This window comes from Nycticebus coucang, chromosome 2, assembly GCF_027406575.1.
Source record: "Nycticebus coucang isolate mNycCou1 chromosome 2, mNycCou1.pri, whole genome shotgun sequence".
NCBI classification, from domain to species: domain Eukaryota; kingdom Metazoa; phylum Chordata; class Mammalia; order Primates; family Lorisidae; genus Nycticebus; species Nycticebus coucang.
Window position 1 is genome coordinate 103310498 of NC_069781.1, and position 20224 is coordinate 103330721.

General features: G+C 37.5%; 1 protein-coding gene across 4 annotated transcripts in view; it reads right to left on the reverse strand.

Moving 5' to 3' along the window:
• Positions 1–20224, reverse strand: part of IARS1 (isoleucyl-tRNA synthetase 1) — an 88405-nt gene that overhangs the window by 59473 nt on the left and 8708 nt on the right. For all 4 annotated transcript variants that reach the window (XM_053577630.1, XM_053577640.1, XM_053577648.1 and 1 more), the window contains exons 5-9: positions 18708–18790; positions 17116–17233; positions 9412–9559; positions 5926–6013; positions 5631–5691 (exon numbers count right to left, since the gene is read on the reverse strand). In XM_053577630.1, the coding sequence (XP_053433605.1) occupies positions 5631–5691; positions 5926–6013; positions 9412–9559; positions 17116–17233; positions 18708–18790 (498 nt within the window). The remainder of the gene's footprint in view (positions 1–5630; positions 5692–5925; positions 6014–9411; positions 9560–17115; positions 17234–18707; positions 18791–20224) is intronic.

Genomic DNA, 20224 nt, shown 5'->3' on the forward strand with positions numbered 1-20224 from the left:
CAGTGGATTCTGGTTATTAGACCTTTATCGGAGGTATAACCTGAAAATATTTTCTCCCATTCTGAGGGCTGTCTGCTTGTTTTACTTACTATGTTCTTGGCTGTGCAGAAGCTTTTTAGTTTGATCAGGTCCCACTAGTGTATTTTTGATACTGCTTCAATTGCCTGAGGAGTCCTCCTCATAGAATATTCACCCAAGCCGATTCCTTCAAGAGTTTTCACTGCACTTTCTTCAAGTATTTTTATAGTTTCATGTCTTAAGTTTAAATCTTTGATCCAGTGAGAGTCTATCTTAGTTAATGGTGAAAGGTGTGGGTCCAGTTTCAATCTTCTACAGGTTGCCAGCCAGTTTACCCAGCACCATTTGTTAAATAGGGAATCTTTTCCCCACTGAATGTTTTTAATTGGCTTGTCAAAGATCAGATAACGGTAAGTAGCTGGATTCATCTCTTGGTTCTCTATTCTGTTCCAGACATCTACTTCTCTGCTTTTGTGCCAGTACCATGCTGTTTTGATCACTATCAATTTATAGTACAGTCTCAGGTCTGGTAGCGTGATTCCTCCTGCCAGCAGTACATTTTCAAAGACTACAGATAATTTGTTTCTTCTTTTCCTTTCAAGCCAGCTCAAGTTACTCTGTTACAAAAGGCAAATCTTGAAAGAAATAGGTGAAGCAGTCAAGAGTTACAGGTTATTCCACCACTGTAAAACGTAGGGGAAATTTAATTTTCTTTATAACAGCAATACCATCGGGTTAATATATATCATGATAACAGATGCACTCTATCTTCATCTCCTCATATTTCTTACTCTTCACCCTTACATCTGCCAAATTGGCCCTTAGCTGTCCCCTCTCTCTTGCATTGGTGAAAAGCACTTCCCAAATGACTTTCATATTTAATCTCTGTAATCCTGTGATAAAGGTATTAGTATTCTCATGTCTTAAAAATATTATGGCTGGCTAGGCACAGGGACTCATGCCTGTAATCCTAGCATTTTGGGAGTCTGAGGTATAAGGATCACTTGAGGCCAAGAGTTAGAGACCAGTCTGGGTAGCACAGTAAGACCTAGTCTCAAAACACATAACAAAATTAAAAAAAAAAAAAACAAAAAAAAAAACTCATAAAAACAAACCAACAAAAATTAACCAGGCACTCTTGTGTGCACCTGTAATCCTAGTTACTTGGGAAGCTGAGGCAAAATTGCTTGAATCTTGGAATCTGAGGCTGCAGTGAGCTATAATGATGCCTCTACACCCAAGCCTAAACAACAGAGCAAGATACTGGCTTTAAAAATATATATATAAATATAGCTGTTATTTGCATTTCACAGATGAGAAAAGTCAGAATGAAGATTAACTATCTTCTCCAAATCACATACAAAACAGTAAAGCAACCAGGACATGAAATAAGGTTTTAGGTTCCAAATACAATGTTACTTTCAACTACAAGTACTCTGCTTCTTTGGAACTTTAAACTTAAAAAATGACCATAGGGTGGCGCCTGTGGCTCAAGGAGTAGGGTGCCAGTCCCATACGCCGGAGGTGGTGGGTTCAAACCTAGCCCCAGCCAAAAACCACAAAAAAAAAAAAAAAAAAAAAAAAGACCATAAATTTTTAATTGCTGTACCCAAAATCAACTTGAAACATTGAGAAGGCATAGTACGCCTGTGGCTCAGTTGGTAAGGCGCCAGCCCCATATACCGAGGGTGGCAGGTTCAAAACCGGCCCCGGCCAAACTGCAACCAAAAAATAGCTGGGCATTGTGGCAGGCGCCTGTAGTCCCAGCTACTCGGGAGGCTGAGGCAAGAGAATCGCTTAAGCGATTGGAATTGGAGGTTGCTGTGAGCTGTGTGAGGCCACGGCACTCTACCAAGGGCCATAAAGTGAGACTCTGTCTCTACAAAAAAAACAGATGTGCCTTTAAATAGTTAAAAAAATGGAGACAGAATATATGGGTCCATAGAATCACATGTACACATAGTGAACTTAAAAGTATCAAACTGGCTGTAAAAGGGCAGACAAGGAAAGCCCTCATTTCATCTTGTCTCTCAAAAGCCACTCAGGGCCATGGCTGGGCTGAACATCAGATGATTTCATACTGGATCAAGGATGTATAGTACTTCACTAAAGTCACCAAAGGTCTCAAGTACTTCAGGAAGATTATTCAATGGGTCGGTGTTGTTCAATTTAATGTATGTATGGAATGCCTATTATAAACACACCTCTGAATTAACTTAAAGTTCCTGTCTAGTGCGTCCATGTGCATTTTTTGGACAGGATTTAGCTGTTTTCAAATTCTTAATAGAGTCTATGATTCAGAAAGGCAGAGTTACTGATCCAATGAAAGAACTCTTAGATCAGTGGTTCTCAACCTGGGTCGCAACCCCTTTGTAACAATGAAAATAATCCTGCATATCATATATTTACATTACGATTTATAACAGTAGCAAAATTACACTTATGAAGTAGTAACGAAAATAATTTTATGATTGGGGGTCAGCACAACATGAGGAACTGTATTATAGGGTCATGGCATTAGGAAGGTTGAGACCACTGTCTTAGACCAAGGGTGTTTTTCCATCTGTCATACCCTGAAAGAGTAAGAGTTGTCTTGGGCCATGCATTAAATACACAAGCGCTAATGAAAGCTGATTAGCAAAAAAAGGAGCCAGGCATACTTTTTATGATATCCAATACCATAGATAAGCAAAAAAAATCCTCACAAAATCAGCTTGTGGCCTACAGGCTGTAAGTTGAACACTCCTGTTAGACAATTTAAAAAAAATGCTGGGCGGCGCCTGTGGCTCAGTGAGTAGGGCGCCGGCCCCATATACCGAGGGTGGCGGGTTCAAACCCAGCCCCGGCCAAACTGCAACCAAAAAATAGCCGGGCGTTGTGGCGGGCGCCTGTAGTCCCAGCTGCTCGGGAGGCTGAGGCAAGAGAATCGCGTAAGCCCAAGACTTAGAGGTTGCTGTGAGCCGTGTGATGCCACGGCACTCTACCAAGGGCGGTACAGTGAGACTCTGTCTCTACAAAAAAAAATGTTAAGGCTTGGCGCCCGTAGCTCAGCACATACTCTGAGGCTGGTGGGTTCGAGCCTGGCCTAGGCCTGCTAAACAAAAGTGACTACTGCAACCAAAAAATAGCTGGGTGTTGTGGCAGGCGCCTGTAGTCCCAGCTACTTGGGAGGCTGAGGCAAGAGACTCGCTTAAGCCCAAGAGTTTGAGGTTGCTATGCGCTGTGATGCCATGGTACTCTACCAAGGGTGACATAGTGATACTCTGTCTCAAAACAAAACAAAACAAAATTTAAAAAAAGTTAAGGCACATAAGAGAAGAATGCAATCCGACATTTTTTCTTTTTCTTTTTTTTTGTAGAGACATCAAGTCTCACTTTATGGCCCTCGGTAGAGTGCCGTGGCCTCACACAGCTCACAGCAACCTCCAACTCCTGGGCTTAAGTGATTCTCTTGCCTCAGCCTCCCGAGTAGCTGGGACTAGAGGCGCCCGCCACAACGCCCGGCTATTTTTTTGGTTGCAGTTTGGCTGGGGCCGGGTTTGAACCCGCCACCCTTGGTATATGGGGCCGGCGCCTTACCGACTGAGCCACAGGCGCCACCCCCGACATTTTTTCTAAAGGAAAAACCAAAGAGGCATTTTCAGAAAACTCTTCTTTCAGACAACATAAATTCAGACTTGAAGGGTGGTTGTACTCAGCAGATACAATATGAAAAAAAGAGTGAGAGACTTTTAAAATAGTAGAAAAACATGATGAAAAAGGCAGAGACATATAAAAGGAAAGAACCATTTTTACTGAGTAAAGGATATGTTTAAAGCAATGCGGAGGGATGTGGTTAGGAAGCAGTTTGCCCCACACCAGCTGGGGAACACTCAAAACAGTGGCAAACTAAAGTCTTACAGGGAGAGATGGAAAGAGGGCAGAGCATACGGAAATCCACTGGGCAATGAAAAAATGGTTATCACCTTTAATCACCACAGAAAGGCAAATCAAAACCACTTTGAGATCTAACTCCAGTAACATCAGCCCACATAACAAAATCCCAAAACTACAGATGTTGGCGTGGATGTGTAGAGAAGGGAACACTTCTACCCTGCTGGTGGGAATCCAAGCTAATACGACTTTTTTGGAAAGAAGTTTGGAAAATACTCAAGGAACTAAAAGTAGATCTACTGTTTGATTCTGCAACTCCTCTACTAGGTATATACCCAGATGATTAAAAATCATTTTACAACAAAGACATTTACAACAGAACATTTATTGTAGCCCAATTCATAATTGCCAAGACATGGAAACACCCAAGTGCCCACTGACCCATGAATGGATTAACAAATTGTAGTATATGTACACCATGGAATACTATGCAGCCATAAAAAAGACAGAGATTTCACATCTTTTATTTTTACCTGGATGGAGCTGGAACATAATTTTCTTAGTAAAGTACCTCAAGAATGGAAAAAAGGTGTCCAATGTACTCAATACTACTATGAAATCAATATATAATTATGTACACACTCTTACGAATGGTAAAATATAACTATAGTCCAGAAAGTAGAAGGGAGAGGAGAAAGGGGGAGGGAAGATGGGGGAAGGTGTGAGAAGGGAGAGTATTTGGAGGGACCTCACCTAATGTGCAAGATGCAATGGTACATTTCAAAACTATTATGAAAAGAGTATAATTGTGATGGATGTGTTAATCAGTTCAATGTAAGCATTTCACGTTGTATATCCAATCAGTACACTGAAACCCATAAATGCATCAAGGTACATAGTTATGATTTAATTAAACATGGAAGGAGAAAGAGCATTAAGTAGGCAACAAAAAATATGGGAAAACACTCAGGGTGCACAAAAATGAGGAGAGAGACACAATGAACAGAAACATAGTAGACAGAACCTAAATCTCAAAGGTCACTTACATCAACAAAACTCGCCTGCCCTGAACAGGAACAGAAAGGCCAGCAAATGTTTTATCTTGGGCTGTGATGTGATATATGTTCAGCTGATTTCCACATAATGTGTAAAGCCAGGCCTGAAGGTGATGTTCATAATCTTATTCCAAGACATTTAAATAAATACTAAGGAGAAATTCATGTTGACCTTCTTCTTTCAGTAATGGAGAATGAGAGGTGAGGGTTACAATTCTAACTATGGATTCTCCCTTGTCAGCAAATGAAAACCACATAAAACAGCTTTATGACTCTTAATAAAACTAAGGAGCTAATGTCTGAGCTCTATAATGGTGCCTAGATTTACAATACCCACCTCATTAAACAAGTTGAAATAAATTGTGTTTAGTTTTACACACAATGTTTTATTCCAATCACTCTCTTAAATATGGGAAAAAGAAAACCTTAAATAAGCTGGCTGGTATATAGACTGTATGAAATAAAAATACATATGCAAAAATCCAATCAATTGTAATGTCATATAATTTAAGAAAAATCTACAAACAAATTAATTTTGTTAATCCTAAAGCAGACTTTTGGATTGAGGCATACTCACTTGAACAATATAATAATTAGACAATGGAAGTGCATTTGTCACTTCATGCCAACTTAACAGATAAACAGACTATGGTGAGCCCTTGCAGTAAGCAGTCATAAGCTTACCTTCAAAAAGTAGTCAAATAGGGGCCTGTACTTCTTGCCTTTAAGACAGGCGCCAGGAAATCTAGAAAAGGACAAAAGTCACAATGACATTAAAATCAAAGGAATGAGGCTGTAGCCACATCGAATCATAAGTCCCCTTTGATTTGCTGACTTTTTTGTCATTGATGCTAGAACACTTGACTTGTATATAACTCAGTACCCAAAACAAAATTTGAATAATAAAGATTTTGGATAATGAAGCTTCTCTCTTTTTAGAAATAAGGCACAGACATACATCGACTATTTGAATATTCACCTTTCAAGGATCTCATAGTCACTCTCCAGCTTATAGAGGGCTGATAATCTGGCTTCCATTAAAATGAGTAATTTTTCTCTAGCAATATCTAAGAGAAAAAGGAAAAAGGTAGACTTAGTTATATTCAGACTATGGCTGACTGTAAATATACACATCAGGCATACTTTCTTCCTGAGGAGCTCCCATACCATGTGCATCCAGGGTGCCCTATAGCTAGACAACTGGTATTTACTATTTATCATACCTACATCCACTTTAAGTAAGTTAATCATTATTTTCTCATTCCAAAGGTAATGTATGCGAATGTTTAAAAACCACAAAATTGGCTCAGTGCCTGTAGCACAGTGGTTACAGCACCAGCCACATACACTGAGGCTGACAGGTTCAAAACCAGTCAGGGCCAGCTAAACAACAATGACAACTGCAATAAAAAATAGCTGGGTGTTGTGGCAGCTGCTTGTAGTCCCAGCTACTTGGGAGGCTGAAGCAAGAGAATTGCTTAAGCCCAAGAGTTGAAGGTTGCTGCAAGCTGTGATGTCACAACACTCAACCGAGGGCGATATAGTGAGACTCTCTTTAAAATAAAAAAGCCCCAAATCAACAAACCAAGTTAAGTTCACAAAGTAAAAGTCATCTGTAATCTCATCTCTCAGACATTCTCATTTGGGTATCTATTCATCCAGATATCATTCTATGTGTATACTAACAAACATATATGTAAACATGTGAAATTTAAAAACAAAAATTATGAACAAAGCAGGAGGAATCACGCTACCAGAAATCAGACTATACTATATTGATAGTGATCAAAACAACTTGGTACTGGCACAAAAACAGAGAAGTAGATGTCTGGAACAGAATAGAGAACCAAGAGATGAATCATCCAGCTACTTACCATTATTTGATTTTTGACAAGCCAATTAAAAACATTCAGTGGGGAAAAGATTCCCTATTTAACAAATGGTGCTGGGTGAACTGGCTGGCAACCTGTAGAAGACTGAAACTGGACCCACACTTTTCACCATTAACTAAGATAGACTCTCACTGGATAAAAGATTTAAACTTAAGACATAAAACTATAAAAATACTAGAAGAGGGTGCAGGGAAAACACTTGAAGCAGTATATTATGGCCCGGGCAATTGAAGCAGCTTCAAAAATACACTACTGGGACCTGATCAAACTAAAAAGCTTCTGCACAGCCAAGAACACAGTAAGTAAAGCAAGCAAACAGCCCTCAGAATGGGAGAAGATATTTGCAGGTTATGTCTCCGACAAAGGTTTAATAACCAGAATCCACAGATAACTCAAACGTATAAGCAAGAAAAGAACAAGTGATCCCATCGCAGGTTGGGCAAGGGATTTGAAGAGAAACTTCTCTGAAGAAGACAGGCACACAGCCTACAGACATATGAAAAAAATGCTCATCATCTTTAATCATCAGAGAAATGCAAATCAAAACTACTTTGAGATATCATCTAACTTCAGTAAGATTAGCCCATATCACAAAATCCCAAGACCAGAGATGTTGGCGTGGATGTGGAGAAAAGGGAACACTTCTACACTGCTGGTGGGAATGCAAATTAATACATTCCTTTTGGAAAGATGTTTGGAGAACACTTAGAGATCTAAAAATAGACCTGCCATTCAATCCTATAATTCCTCTAGTAGGTATATACCCAGAAGACCAAAAATCACATTATAACAAAGATATTTGTACCAGAATGTTTATTGCAGCCCAACTCATAATTGCTAAGTCATGGAAAAAGCCCAAGTGCCCATCAGTCCACAAATGGATTAATAAATTGTGGTATATGTACACCATGGAATATTATGCAGCCTTAAAGAAAGATGGAGACTTTATTTCTTTCATGTTTACATGGATGGAGCTGGAACATATTCTTCTTAGTAAAGTATCTCAAGAATGGAAGAAAAAGTATCCAATGTATTCAGCCCTACTATGAAACTAATTTATGGCTTTCATATGAAAGCTATAACCCAGTTATAACCTAAGAATATGGAGAAGGGGGAGAGGGAGGGGAGGGAGGGGGGAGGATGGGCGGAGGGAGGGTGATTGGTGGGATTACACCTGCGGTGCATATTACAAGGGTACATGTGAAACTTAGTAAATGCAGAATATAAATGTCTTAATGCAATAACTAAGAAAATGCCAGGAAGGCCATGTCAACCAGTGTGATGAAAATATGTCAAACGGTCTATAAAACCAGTGTATGGTGCCCCATGATTGCATTAATCTACACAGCTATGATTTAATAATAATAAAAAAACCAGAATATTTTTCTATATATTAGCACATATAGATCCTTCCGAATCTTTTAAATGCCTCTGTAGGACTCTATTTTATGGAGGTACCACAAGTTATACTATTAGACATTTAACTTGTTTTCAAATTTCACTACAACGGACACCATCGATCATCAATGTACTTGTATACATCTGTGTACCCTTCTTGGAAGTGCTTCTGGAATATTTACCCTAGGGATAGAAAACCTAGGACAAATGTATGAACATGTAAAATATAATACTGTTGGGATGTTGACTCACATATGTAATGCCAGCACTTTGGGAGGCCAAGATTGGAGGATCATTGAGCCTAAGAGTTCATAACCAGCCTGAGCAAGAGCAAGATCTCATCTCTACTAAAACTAGAAAAATGAGCCAGGCGTTGTGGTATGCTTCTGGAGTCCCAGCTACTTGGGAGGCTGAGGCAAGAGGGTCACTTGAGCCGAGGAGTTGGTTTATTGCACTTAGGTACATTTGTTCACAAAGTACCAATCTTCTTTTTTGCATTTAAATCTCTAGGGAAAGGTCCTAGATTTAACAATGGTCACTCTCTACCAACAAATACTGGAAAGGCACAATGTTTTCAAGTTCTAGTACCAATTCCTAATAACACTAATAAAAATGTGATGCCACATCTCTGAATCATGCAATCATATTACATACTGGTTTTATAACAAATTTTAATTTCTACTTTTTGTATCTCTATATTATTTAAACTTTTGTATGTTACTTTTCTTTCTTTCTTTTTTTTTTTCTTTTTTATTTGAGACTGAGTCTTACTCTGTTATCCTGCATAGAGTGCGGTGGCATTACCATAGTTTACTGCAACCTCAAATTCCTAGGTTGAAGTGATCTTGCTGTCTTAGCCCCCCAAGTGGCTGGGACTGCAGCACACCTACCAATTTTTTTCTATTTTTGCTAGAGACAGAGTCTCACTCCTGGCTCAGGCTGGTCTCAAATTCCTAAGCTCAAGCAGTCCATCCTCCCTGGCCAACCAGAGTGTTAGGATTACAGGCATGAGATGAGCCACCATGCCCAACATGCATGTTACTTTTTAGCCATAATTTTTCGAATTAAGTTAGATTCTTTCGAAAAATTTTGTTTTTACTCCAAAAGAAATGTAAGCTTTCATAGATTCCTCAAATATAGAACTATCTAATCCACGTATCCAGGCACATGCTTACCTTTAATCTTTACATATTGCATATCTGGATTGACACAGAGGGCAAGGTTACTAGGTAAAGTCCAGGGAGTGGTTGTCCAAGCAACTAAAGATATATTTTCATCTTCCTCTAAAGGGAAAGTTACAAATACTGAAGGATCTTGAACATCCTGAAATAAATTGAGGTAAAGTATTACTTTACAAATACCTAACAACAGACAAGTAATAAAAAAAGCCCTAATCCTAAATAGGAATACAATAAATATTTTCATGATAAACTAACCTCTTAAGAAACCATTTGCCACACTTATAAAAAGAAAATCCAAAGTAAATTATAATAAAAAAATTTAAATACTTCACAAATGTTCTAACTTAGTGAAGAAGCTAACTTAGTCACAAATATAAAGCATTTTAACACATCTGCTAACCTTTTAAAGTAATCTGTCAAGAGAAATATATTACAGTGGTTTTACTATTACTAATTGCCTATTGTATCATAAGTCTATAAAGAGGTCAACAAAACAACTGTTTTGGAAAATATAGCAGGTGAGCTAAGAATGTTTTGACAGAGGTAAAAACATGCAACAGAAATCACCTAATCTGAGAAGCCTAAAATATTTGCTTGACAGAAAAAGTTTACCAATGCCAGTACTAGAACTAGATATAAGTATACTCTTACAATTCAATAATTCTACTACTTTATCTAACAGCAACATGTATATGTACTTTCCAAATAACAAATTCTAGAATATGCACAGCAGTAACATTTGTAAAAGCCAATGAACAGAAATTATCCAAATGCTCCTCAAAAGTAGAATGAATACCAGACGGTACAACTGCATACAACATAGATGGTTTTCACAGTTGAACAAGAGAAGCTACACACAAACTACTTGATTTCATTTTTGCAAAGTACAAAATTGACAAAATTCAATGTAGGTGCTGAAAGTGAGGACAGTGGTTACTGTAGATCAGTGGTTCTCAACCTTCCTAATGCCGCAACCCTTTAATACAGTTCCTCATGTTGTGGTGACCCCGAATCATAAAATTATTTTTGTTACAACTTCACAACTGTAATATTGCTACTATTATGAATCATAATATAAATATCTGATATGCAGGATCATCCTAGGCGACCCCTGTGAAAGGGTCGTTCAACCCCCAAAGGGGTCATAAACCCACAGGTTGAGAACCGTTCCTGTAGATGGAGGCAAAGGGAGACAGGGGCTAACCTACAGTGACCATGAGTAGGAAAGAGATTCTGGTAGGCTGATAAGGTTATATTTTACTTTACATGGCTGCTAATTTCACGGATATATTCACTTTGTGATAATCCACAGAGCTGTGATCTTCTGAAGTTTGCTTTTATCCTGCATATATATATGTCAATCAAATGTTACAAGCAACAACCAAAAAAAAACTATGGACAAAGCGCTAGTAAATGGAGGCGTCAAAAATCTTGTCTTATCATTAAACTATTAGGTCATTAAATTCTATCAAGCTGAATAAAAAAGGGGGAGCAGAAACTTCAATAAGGCTGCTTGCAACATCTGGAAATTTGTTGACTTTGAAAGATTTTCAAAAGATTTTCTCTTATAAAGCAAGTGCAGGCTCAGCACCCGTAGCACAGTGGTTATGGCGCCAGCCACATACACTGAGGCTGGTGGGTTCGAACCCCGCCCTGGACAGCTAAACAACAATGACAACTTTAACAAAAATAGCCGGGCGTTGTGGTGGGCGCCTGTAGTCTCAGCTACTTGGGAGGCTGAGGCAAGAGAATCACTTAAGCACAAGAGTTTGAGGTTGCTGTGAGCTATGATGCCATCGCACTCTACCGAGGGCGACACAGTCACACTCTGTCTCAAAAAAAATAAAAAATAAAAAATATTTAAAAAGCATAGGAGTTTCGTTTTACCAGTCATTTCAACTTAAGGTGTATTACATGTTCTTCAAAGAACAATTAACATTTTGGGTGAAAATGGGGAAAACAACAATGTACGTTAAAATAACATATATATATAGATTGAGATGGATTCCCTTGCACTATAGCTTTCTTTTTATTTAGTTATTTATTTATTTTTTATTAAATCATAACTGTGTACAATGATATGATCATCCTTGCACTACAGCTTTCATCTCATCACTGTCCACTTTGGTCTTGGGTTGTCTAAGATGACCATGGCTCATCTTGGGTTGTCTAAAATGACCATGGCTCATTTTCAAGATTAAAATCACCAGAATGGAACTTCTGAAACCACTGACATACTGGGCATTCATTAACCGCATCCTTCCCAAACACTTTGTTGATATTTTAAGCTGTCAGTGGTGCACTGGTTCCAAGATGGAACTCATATTCAAAATTAACACGAATGTTTGACTTATCCATGATTTCACTGAAACTGCTCTAAAAAAAAAGAAGATTTGAAAGATGATAACAAGCCAAAAGATAGGTTTTAAAGAATAAGGGTTTATTTTCACAATAAAAAAATTGAATTAGAAGTATCAAAGTTAAATGTCAGTGCCCATAGCTCAGTGGGTAGGGTGCCGGCCACATACACGGGGCTGGCATGTTTGAACCTGGCCTGGGCCTGCTAAACAACAAAGACAACAATAATAAAAAAACAGTCGGGCCTTGTGGCGGGCGCCTGTAGTTCCAGCTACTTGGGAGGCTGAGGCAAGAGAATTGCTTAAGCCCAAGAGTTTGAGGTTGCTGTGAGCTATGACACCTATGACACCACGGCACTCTACCCAGGCAGGCAGTTTGAGACTTTGTCTCAAAAAAAAAAAAAAAAAAAAAAAAAAAAGTTAAATGTCAGAGATATCAACTGTCAAACTAAATATTGAAGAAAACTGGCTATCTCTTAACAGGTAATAAATACTAACATGTAAAGATGATTAGTTTTAGTATATACAGTTTATAATGAACCTAACAACAATAATAAAAAGAAACATAAAGGAAGCCAGGCATGGGGACACGTGCCTGTAATCCTAGCCCTCTGGGAGGGCAAGCTGGAAGGATTACTTGAGACCCCATACCTACAAAAAATAGAAAAATTAATTAGGTGTGGTGGCATGTGCCTATAGTCTCAGGTAGTCAGAAAGATCACTTGAGCCCACAAGTTTGAAGTTGCAGTGAGCTCTAATAACACTGACACACTCTAGCTGGGTTGACGGAGCCATACCTTGTCTCCAAAATAGAAAACTAATGGGAAACCTACAATAAAACACTAGTAGTGATTGCTGTTGGGTACTTAGAGTATAATTTCTCTCTCTCTCTCTTTTTTTATCTTCTGTGCTTTCTACATTTCCCACAATGAACATATTGTCACACGTAACTTCATAATTAATCCAGATCAACCAGAATCTTATTAACTAAAAATTCAGTCACATCAAAAATAAATAAATTGGCTGGCATGGTGGCTCATGCCTGTAATCCTAGCACTTTAGTAGGCTACGGGAGAAGGATCACCTGTGGCCAGCAGTTCGAAACAAGCCTAGCCAACATAAGATCTCATCTCTTAAAAGAAGAAAAGAAAAAAGACAGGCAAGGTGGCACTACTCCATTCCAGCCTGAGTGACAGAGTGAGAACTTGTCCCTAAAAAAATAAACACACAAATCGACAAATCTGTTTTTATATATCCCAAGTTGATCACCATGTTTATCTTTTGGAACAGTTGGAAAGGCTTTCTCCTGTAACTCAATTTGTTATGAACAGCTTGACCCTTTTCCCATGAGAATGTATTTATAGAAAAGCATAACCTTTGAAAATTCTGGGAGGTCCCTATTATGGAGGTCTAACATGTAAAAATATAATTAGCTAGGAGAAAATCCCAGTATAGATGCCAAGCATTCATACTATAAATTCATAGCAGCAACATTATTATTAGAAAAAAAGAAGGACTTATGTTCATCAAACAACTCTAATGTTTATAAAAAGACTACATAAATTACAGTCTATTTGGTTTATAAATATCATGTAGCAGATAAACATAAACAAACTCAAAGCTACCTGTATGATATAATCTTTCAAACTTAATATTTAATATAAAAGGTAAGGCAGAGAAGTACAATGATATTTTAAATCATGCACAATAATGCTATTTATGGATACTTATAAATCCATACTGTTTATGGATACTTATAAATTTTGGTATATTCATCTACAGAAAAATTAGAATAAAAGATCTACCTATACAAAACATGGATGACTATCACAAATAATGTTGAGAGAAGCTAGATACAAAGAATATGCATTGGGACTGGACTTGGTGGCTAACGCCTATAATTCTAACACAGGCATAAGCCACTCAGGTGGATCTCTTGAGTCTTAGAAGTTTGAGACCAGCCTGAACAAGAGCAAAACCCCGTTTCTACTAAAAAAATAGCTGGGTGTTGTGATGGGCTGCTCAGGAGGCTGAGGCAAGAGGATTGCATGAGCCCAGGAATTTGAGATTGCTGTGAGGTATGATGCTACAGTACTCTAGCCTGGGGCAACAGAGTGAGACTCTGTCTCAAAAAAAAAAAAAAAAAAAATTTATTTGATCCTTCCATTTACATAAGGGACTAAATCAGGCAAAACTAATCAACTATTACTTCGTAATACTCGACATATTCTTAAAAAGCGCATGTATTATTTATTGGCACATATCGAATAGTGTACTTGAGATTTGTGCATATAGCTGTATACACATTTTACCCCCTTCCCCAAAACAACCGTAAAGAAATACTGACATTCATTAATGACACGCGCACCGAAGGAAAAAAACAAGTAAGTACCAACTTTATAAAATATAAGAAAGAGATGCTAAATTAGATTATGGGGACATTATGACCAAATTCAGACTACAGGAACACTACAGGACATACAGGATAAAACCAGTTACTTAATCAATGATCTGAAAAGACTTATAAAGAGAATGAGGGAAAGTATAAGGAGGAGAGAGAGTTAGGGGGCATGGAAAGAGACCTACAGATTAAAATAGGCCTGCAGTGGTCTGAATGTGTATGTGTTTTCCCCAAATTCATTATGTTGGCACCTAAGACCCAAAGTGATAGTATGAAGAGGTGAGACCTTCATGGGGTGATTGAGTTACTTTATTCTACTAGTGGGATCAGTAGCTTTGTAAAAGAGTTCAAGGGAACTAGCTAGGCACGTTTTGTTTTTTCACCCTTCTACTTTCTGCCATGTGTGGACACAATGAGAAGGTGCCACTGGAGACAGAAAGTAGCTCTCATAAGACACTGAATCTGCCAGTACCTTGAATTTGAACTTCCTCGCCTCCAGAACTGTGAGACATAACTTTTTATTGTTTATAAATTACTCAAATCTCAGGGATTTTGTTATAGTAGCGCAAATGGTGTAAGATAAGACCTAAAGGACAACTGCCACTATGTGTGAGATTTGGGTAGATCGTGATTCAAAACACTAAATAATCCCAGGAGAAATGATGAAACAATTAGAAACACTGATAACATTTAGGAATTAAACAATCAGAGAATATTAAGGATATTAAAGGTGATTAAAGATGACGTTTTTAGGGGTGATAATAAATGCTAATATGGTAATATTATAAAAAAGATTCCTTACCAAAGATCTATATTGGATTATTTCTTGATAAATTAATATCTGAAATTTCCTTCAAAGTAAGAATGGAAAGAACAGTGGGGTGTGCATGAATAGGGCAAAATGGGCTAGTCCAGGGGTCCTCAAACTGCAGCTCATGGGCCACATGGAGTGGTGTGAACTGTATTTCTTCCCGTTTTGTTTTTCACTTCAAAATAAGATACGTGCAGTGTGCATAGGAATTTGTTCATAGTTTTTTTTTTAAACTATAGTCCAGCCCTCCAACGGTTTGAGGGACAGTGAACTGGCCACCTGTTTAAAAAGTTTGAGGACACCTGGATGGTTGCTGGATGCCTCACAAGCCTATGGGAGTTAATTACACTATCCTGTCTACTTTTGCTTGCACTTGAAATTCTTATTAAAGTTGTTTTTAAAAAGTAAGCAAATATGGCAATACAAGGTTAGACAATTAAATTTGTCAACTCATCCTAGAAAAAAAAATGCTCTATATCCCACTGCTGAATATCACTATGGTCACCTTCAAACTAGTACCCTTGGGCATCTGGTGGTCATAGTGATATTCAGCAATGAGGGTTTATAGCACTTTTTCTAAGACGAGTTCCCAACTTAACCTTTTGACTGAGAACAATACCTATAGGCATTCCATACAAGATGTTCACTTGGTGCGAATGGCATCATTAGTTTCTGAGTGCTCCACGGTCAAAGGGTTAATTGTCAGACCCTATACAATGACAGCTTTGATAGCCATTCCAGAAAGAGTTCCAAAATTGCTTGGAAAAATGGACAAGATACTGGCATTGTTGCATGGCTTTGTAAGGGGAGTGCTGCGAAGGTGACCCCAGTGATATTCAGCAATGAGGTATGTAGCACTTTTTCCAGGATGAGTTTGAGAACTTAACTGTCTAATCTTGTATGTTAGGATTTGACAAAGGCTGGTGCTGGTACCCAGATGTTCATTATTTTCTATATTTTTACTCATTAAAATATTTTATTAAGAATATACACACACACTGTGACTGGTGGGTTTGAACCCAGCCCAGGCCTGCTAAACAACAATGACAATTACAACAAAAATATAGCTGGGCATTGTGGTGGGTGCCTTGTAGTCCCAGCTACTTGAGTGGCTGAGGTAAGAGAATTGCTTAAGCCCAAGAGTTGGAGATTGCTGTGAGCTGTGATGCCACAGCACTCTACTGAGGGCAACATAGTGAGACCCTGTCTCAAAAAAAAAACAAGAATATACACATAAATGAAGAATCAACAGAGGGATTTTTAGGAGACAACAAGAATCATCATACCCACCTCACAAGGATTTGCAAAGATCAAATATGACATGAGAAAGATTAAAAAGTGCTTTTGAAAATATAAGTTTTACTAACAAAATTTTCAAACATGTACCATGAAATAAGAATTCCAAACAAGCCAACATACATTAAAAAATTTGGATAAATTTGAATGTGTGTTTTAGCAAAATTCAGACTACAGGAAATACTATAAGACAAAACCAATTACAAAACCAGTCATTTTAACAATTAAAATGAAAAATAAAAATATCTTAAAATGAAAATATCTCCTGACTGTATACACAAGAACATACAGTTCACGTTTCAGAAGACTCACTACTGTTTATTATCTGTCTAGATAAAGAAAAGCAGAATACTTTATAAAAACCAGACATGTCAAAATACTTCTACCATAGCAACAATGGCAAGTAATTCTATTTCACCAGAGAAAAAGATCATGCCTTTACCCAAACTTACATTTTCTTCCAAATATTTTTAACAAAGAATGATGTTATGAGGTCTCATATAAGGCAAAAAATCACCCAAACCAGTAAGTATGAAGAAATGATGAGAAGGAAGAGATGGGCTTAAGCAAAGAAAGGGGCACAAAAATATGGTTAAAACAAGCAAAACTATTCAATTAAAACACATCATAAATCCTACATGGAAGAAGAATCCTTCATTTTAAAGCTGTTAATAGCACTCGTCACTGTACTGAGGCTTTTACACGTCAGACTAACGAATGCCCCAGGCTAACGTTGCATGTTGGGACTACTTGGGAATATTTATTGAGATGACTATCATTTCATTTCCACACATATAACTCAATGCTTAATAAAGTCTCAGCATTTCACGTACCTTATAATTCTGGTGTGATTCGAAGTTAGAAAGTGGAGTGTTGCATGCAGTGGAGAAGGGCATGACTTTCACGCCTCTATAAATAAGGCCTTTATCATACAGCTGTTTGAAGACCCACCTAGAGAGAGGAGAGAGGAGTTTTACAATTATATAATCAAATTTCTATTTTCCCACATGCATTCATGCCTTTTTAAAAAATTTTTTGAGGCAGAGTCTCACTCTGTCACCCTGAGTAGGGTGCCACGCCATCATAGCTCACAGCCACCTCAAACTCCTGGGCTCAAGCAATCCTCTTGCCTCAGCCTCCTAAGTAGCTGGGACTACATGCATGAACCACAATGCCCGGATTTAAGCTAAGCATGTAACAGATTGTGACTAATAAAAATGTGGGTAGGTTCATGAGAAGACAGTAAGAGCCACAGGTACAGGTACCAAAAATAAAATGCAAAGAAACTGTATCTTATAAAATAGCTTTGTAATTCACCTGTACTTTTACATATAACTTAATAAAAGGAATTCCTCAAGACTGAGTTATATATCTGGGATACTTTGTGACCATATTGATGGTGCCTGTTTGGCAAGTAATGATTTTCATACTATTGTAGGAGGTCTAAATTAAACCACGTGTCAAGACTGGCATTGCTATCATTACATCATGATAGTAAAAAGAATTAAAATTTCATTTTTTACGGTTATGGAACAGTGACTTCAGTGTACAACTTCAGCATTAAAGTCAAGTTCACAATCTCTTGAACATACCGAAAAAAAAAACGAAGTCCCCCACCTCTGTAGACTAATTTGACAAAAGATTTCAACTGACATTAGGCTATTTATATTCTTTATTTTATGTGTAAAATTTTTATACATTTAATTTATTAAAAAAAAAATTTTTTTTTAGGCAGTACCCGTAGCTCAGTGGGTAGGGTGGTGGCCACATACACCAAGGCTGGTGGGTTTGAACCTGGTCTAGGCCAGGTAAAATAACAATGGCAAAAAGGGCGGCACCTGTGGCTCAAGGAGTAGGGTGCCAGCTCCATATACTGGGGGTGGCAAGCTCAGGCTGGACCCTGACCAAAACTGCAAAAAAAAAAAAAAAAATTTTTTTTTAGAGAGAGGGTCTTACTTTCTCACCCAGCCTGGAATACATAGACATAATCATAGCTCATTGCAGCTCATTACAGGCTCTATGATCCTCCTAGCCTAAGTCTTCTGAGTAGTTAAGATATATAATCACACACCACCATATCTGGCTAGGTCTTTATTTTTTGTACAGATGGTGGGATTGGGGGGCCTTGCTATGCTGTCCAGACTGGATATTATTTATTTACTATATCTAATGATGCAAAAATTCCAATGTATTTGATTATAGCTTACTGTTGAACTAGCTAGGATACATACATGTATATAAATTATAGAATTATATACATATCTTATATTTCTCAAATCCATAGTATTCTGAATTTAAAAACCTAACTGTCCTAAAACATTTCAGATAATTATAAACCTTAAAACAAGCTAACTCAGGCTAGTGCATTTTTCCATTGACTAATACAACAGAATATCATTGTATTTATAATTTTTAAAAAACGTACCAAACAGACTCCATGAATTCTGGATACAGAGTTTTGTAGTCATTGTCAAAATCAATCCATCGCCCAAGTCTGGTAACAGTAGACTTTAAAATACATACATTAGAATAGTATTAGACATTGGTATTTGTTACCATATATCAGTGTGTGTTTAATTCCATTGTCACCTCATTTGATAGTTTTGGGAAAACGGAAGATTCAGCAGTACAAATAAATCTATACTGCAAACAACACAGTACCTAAGGTTAAGAACCAGTTTTCTTAGCATCCATCTTATATACAGATAATATTACTTCTATGTATAAATATTTAACTCTTAAAGTCTACCAAAACTAGCATTTAGCAAACACCAGGGGCATAATTGTTGCCGGCAAAAATCAACAGATGTTAAGATGAATGAATGAAAGCATAATAAGAAAAGGAACATTTGTAAGGAATCTCCCCACGAGATATTTACTATTTAAAAAGGAAACACTTTCCAAAAGACAAATGTAACAGATAACATCTTTTTTTTTTTTAAGATAACATCTTAATGAAGCAAAGTTATCATTATCATGAGTCATAGCAACAACATATGCCCACTGATATACGGTGTACAGAGAAGGGCATGATAGCACTGCTGTGGCATTCTTACCAAAAATGCATAATCAAAACTGAATTATGTGGAAGCATCAGAATTGAGAGACATTCTATAAAGTAAGTGGTCTGCACTCTGCAAAAAGTGACAAGGTCATGAAAGACAAAGACTGAATGAAAATTCCATATTGAAGGGGACTAAGACATGACAAAACTAAAAGCAATGCATAATCCTGGATTGAATCTTGGATTAGAAATTAAAAAAAAAAAAACTGAAAAAAAAAAAAAAGAAATAAAAATTGGTAGGTAAATGTGAATAAGTTCTGTAGTATTTTGTCAATGTTAGTTTCCTGATTTTAAAAGTCAGGAAGATATTATCTACAGTTACTGAAGATATTAACAATTGGGAAAGGTAAGGGGCAGAATAATACTCTTTGTATTATTTCTTGCAATTTTTTGATAAGCCTGAAATTAATTTGAAACGAAAAGTTACAATTATTTCTTAAATACTTGACATAAAAATAAAAAAAACCTATATCCATGTTATACTCACTGGGATTTCTCCCTACTGGTAACCAGGAAATAAAGTTGGGCTAGGAGAAAACTGAAGACCTTTGATTTTAATGTTTATAAAATTAGACTTTATTCACCAATGAACAGAAGCTACTAAAGGTTTGAGAGGAAGGGAACAGTTAGTAGTCTGGTGGGAGAGAGAACATGGAAGGAAGTCTGAGTGGAAAAACCATGTAGAAGAGAATGAGTAAGAAATTGTTATAGAAACGAAGATGATGGTGTGTTAGAAGCTTGATAAAAAGGCCAGGTATGGTGGCTCACGCCAATAATCCTAGCTCTCTGGGAGGCTGAGGTGGTGGATTGCCTGAGCTCAGGAGTTCCGAGACCAGCGTGAGCTAGATCAAGACCCTCATCTAGCTAAGCGCTGGGGC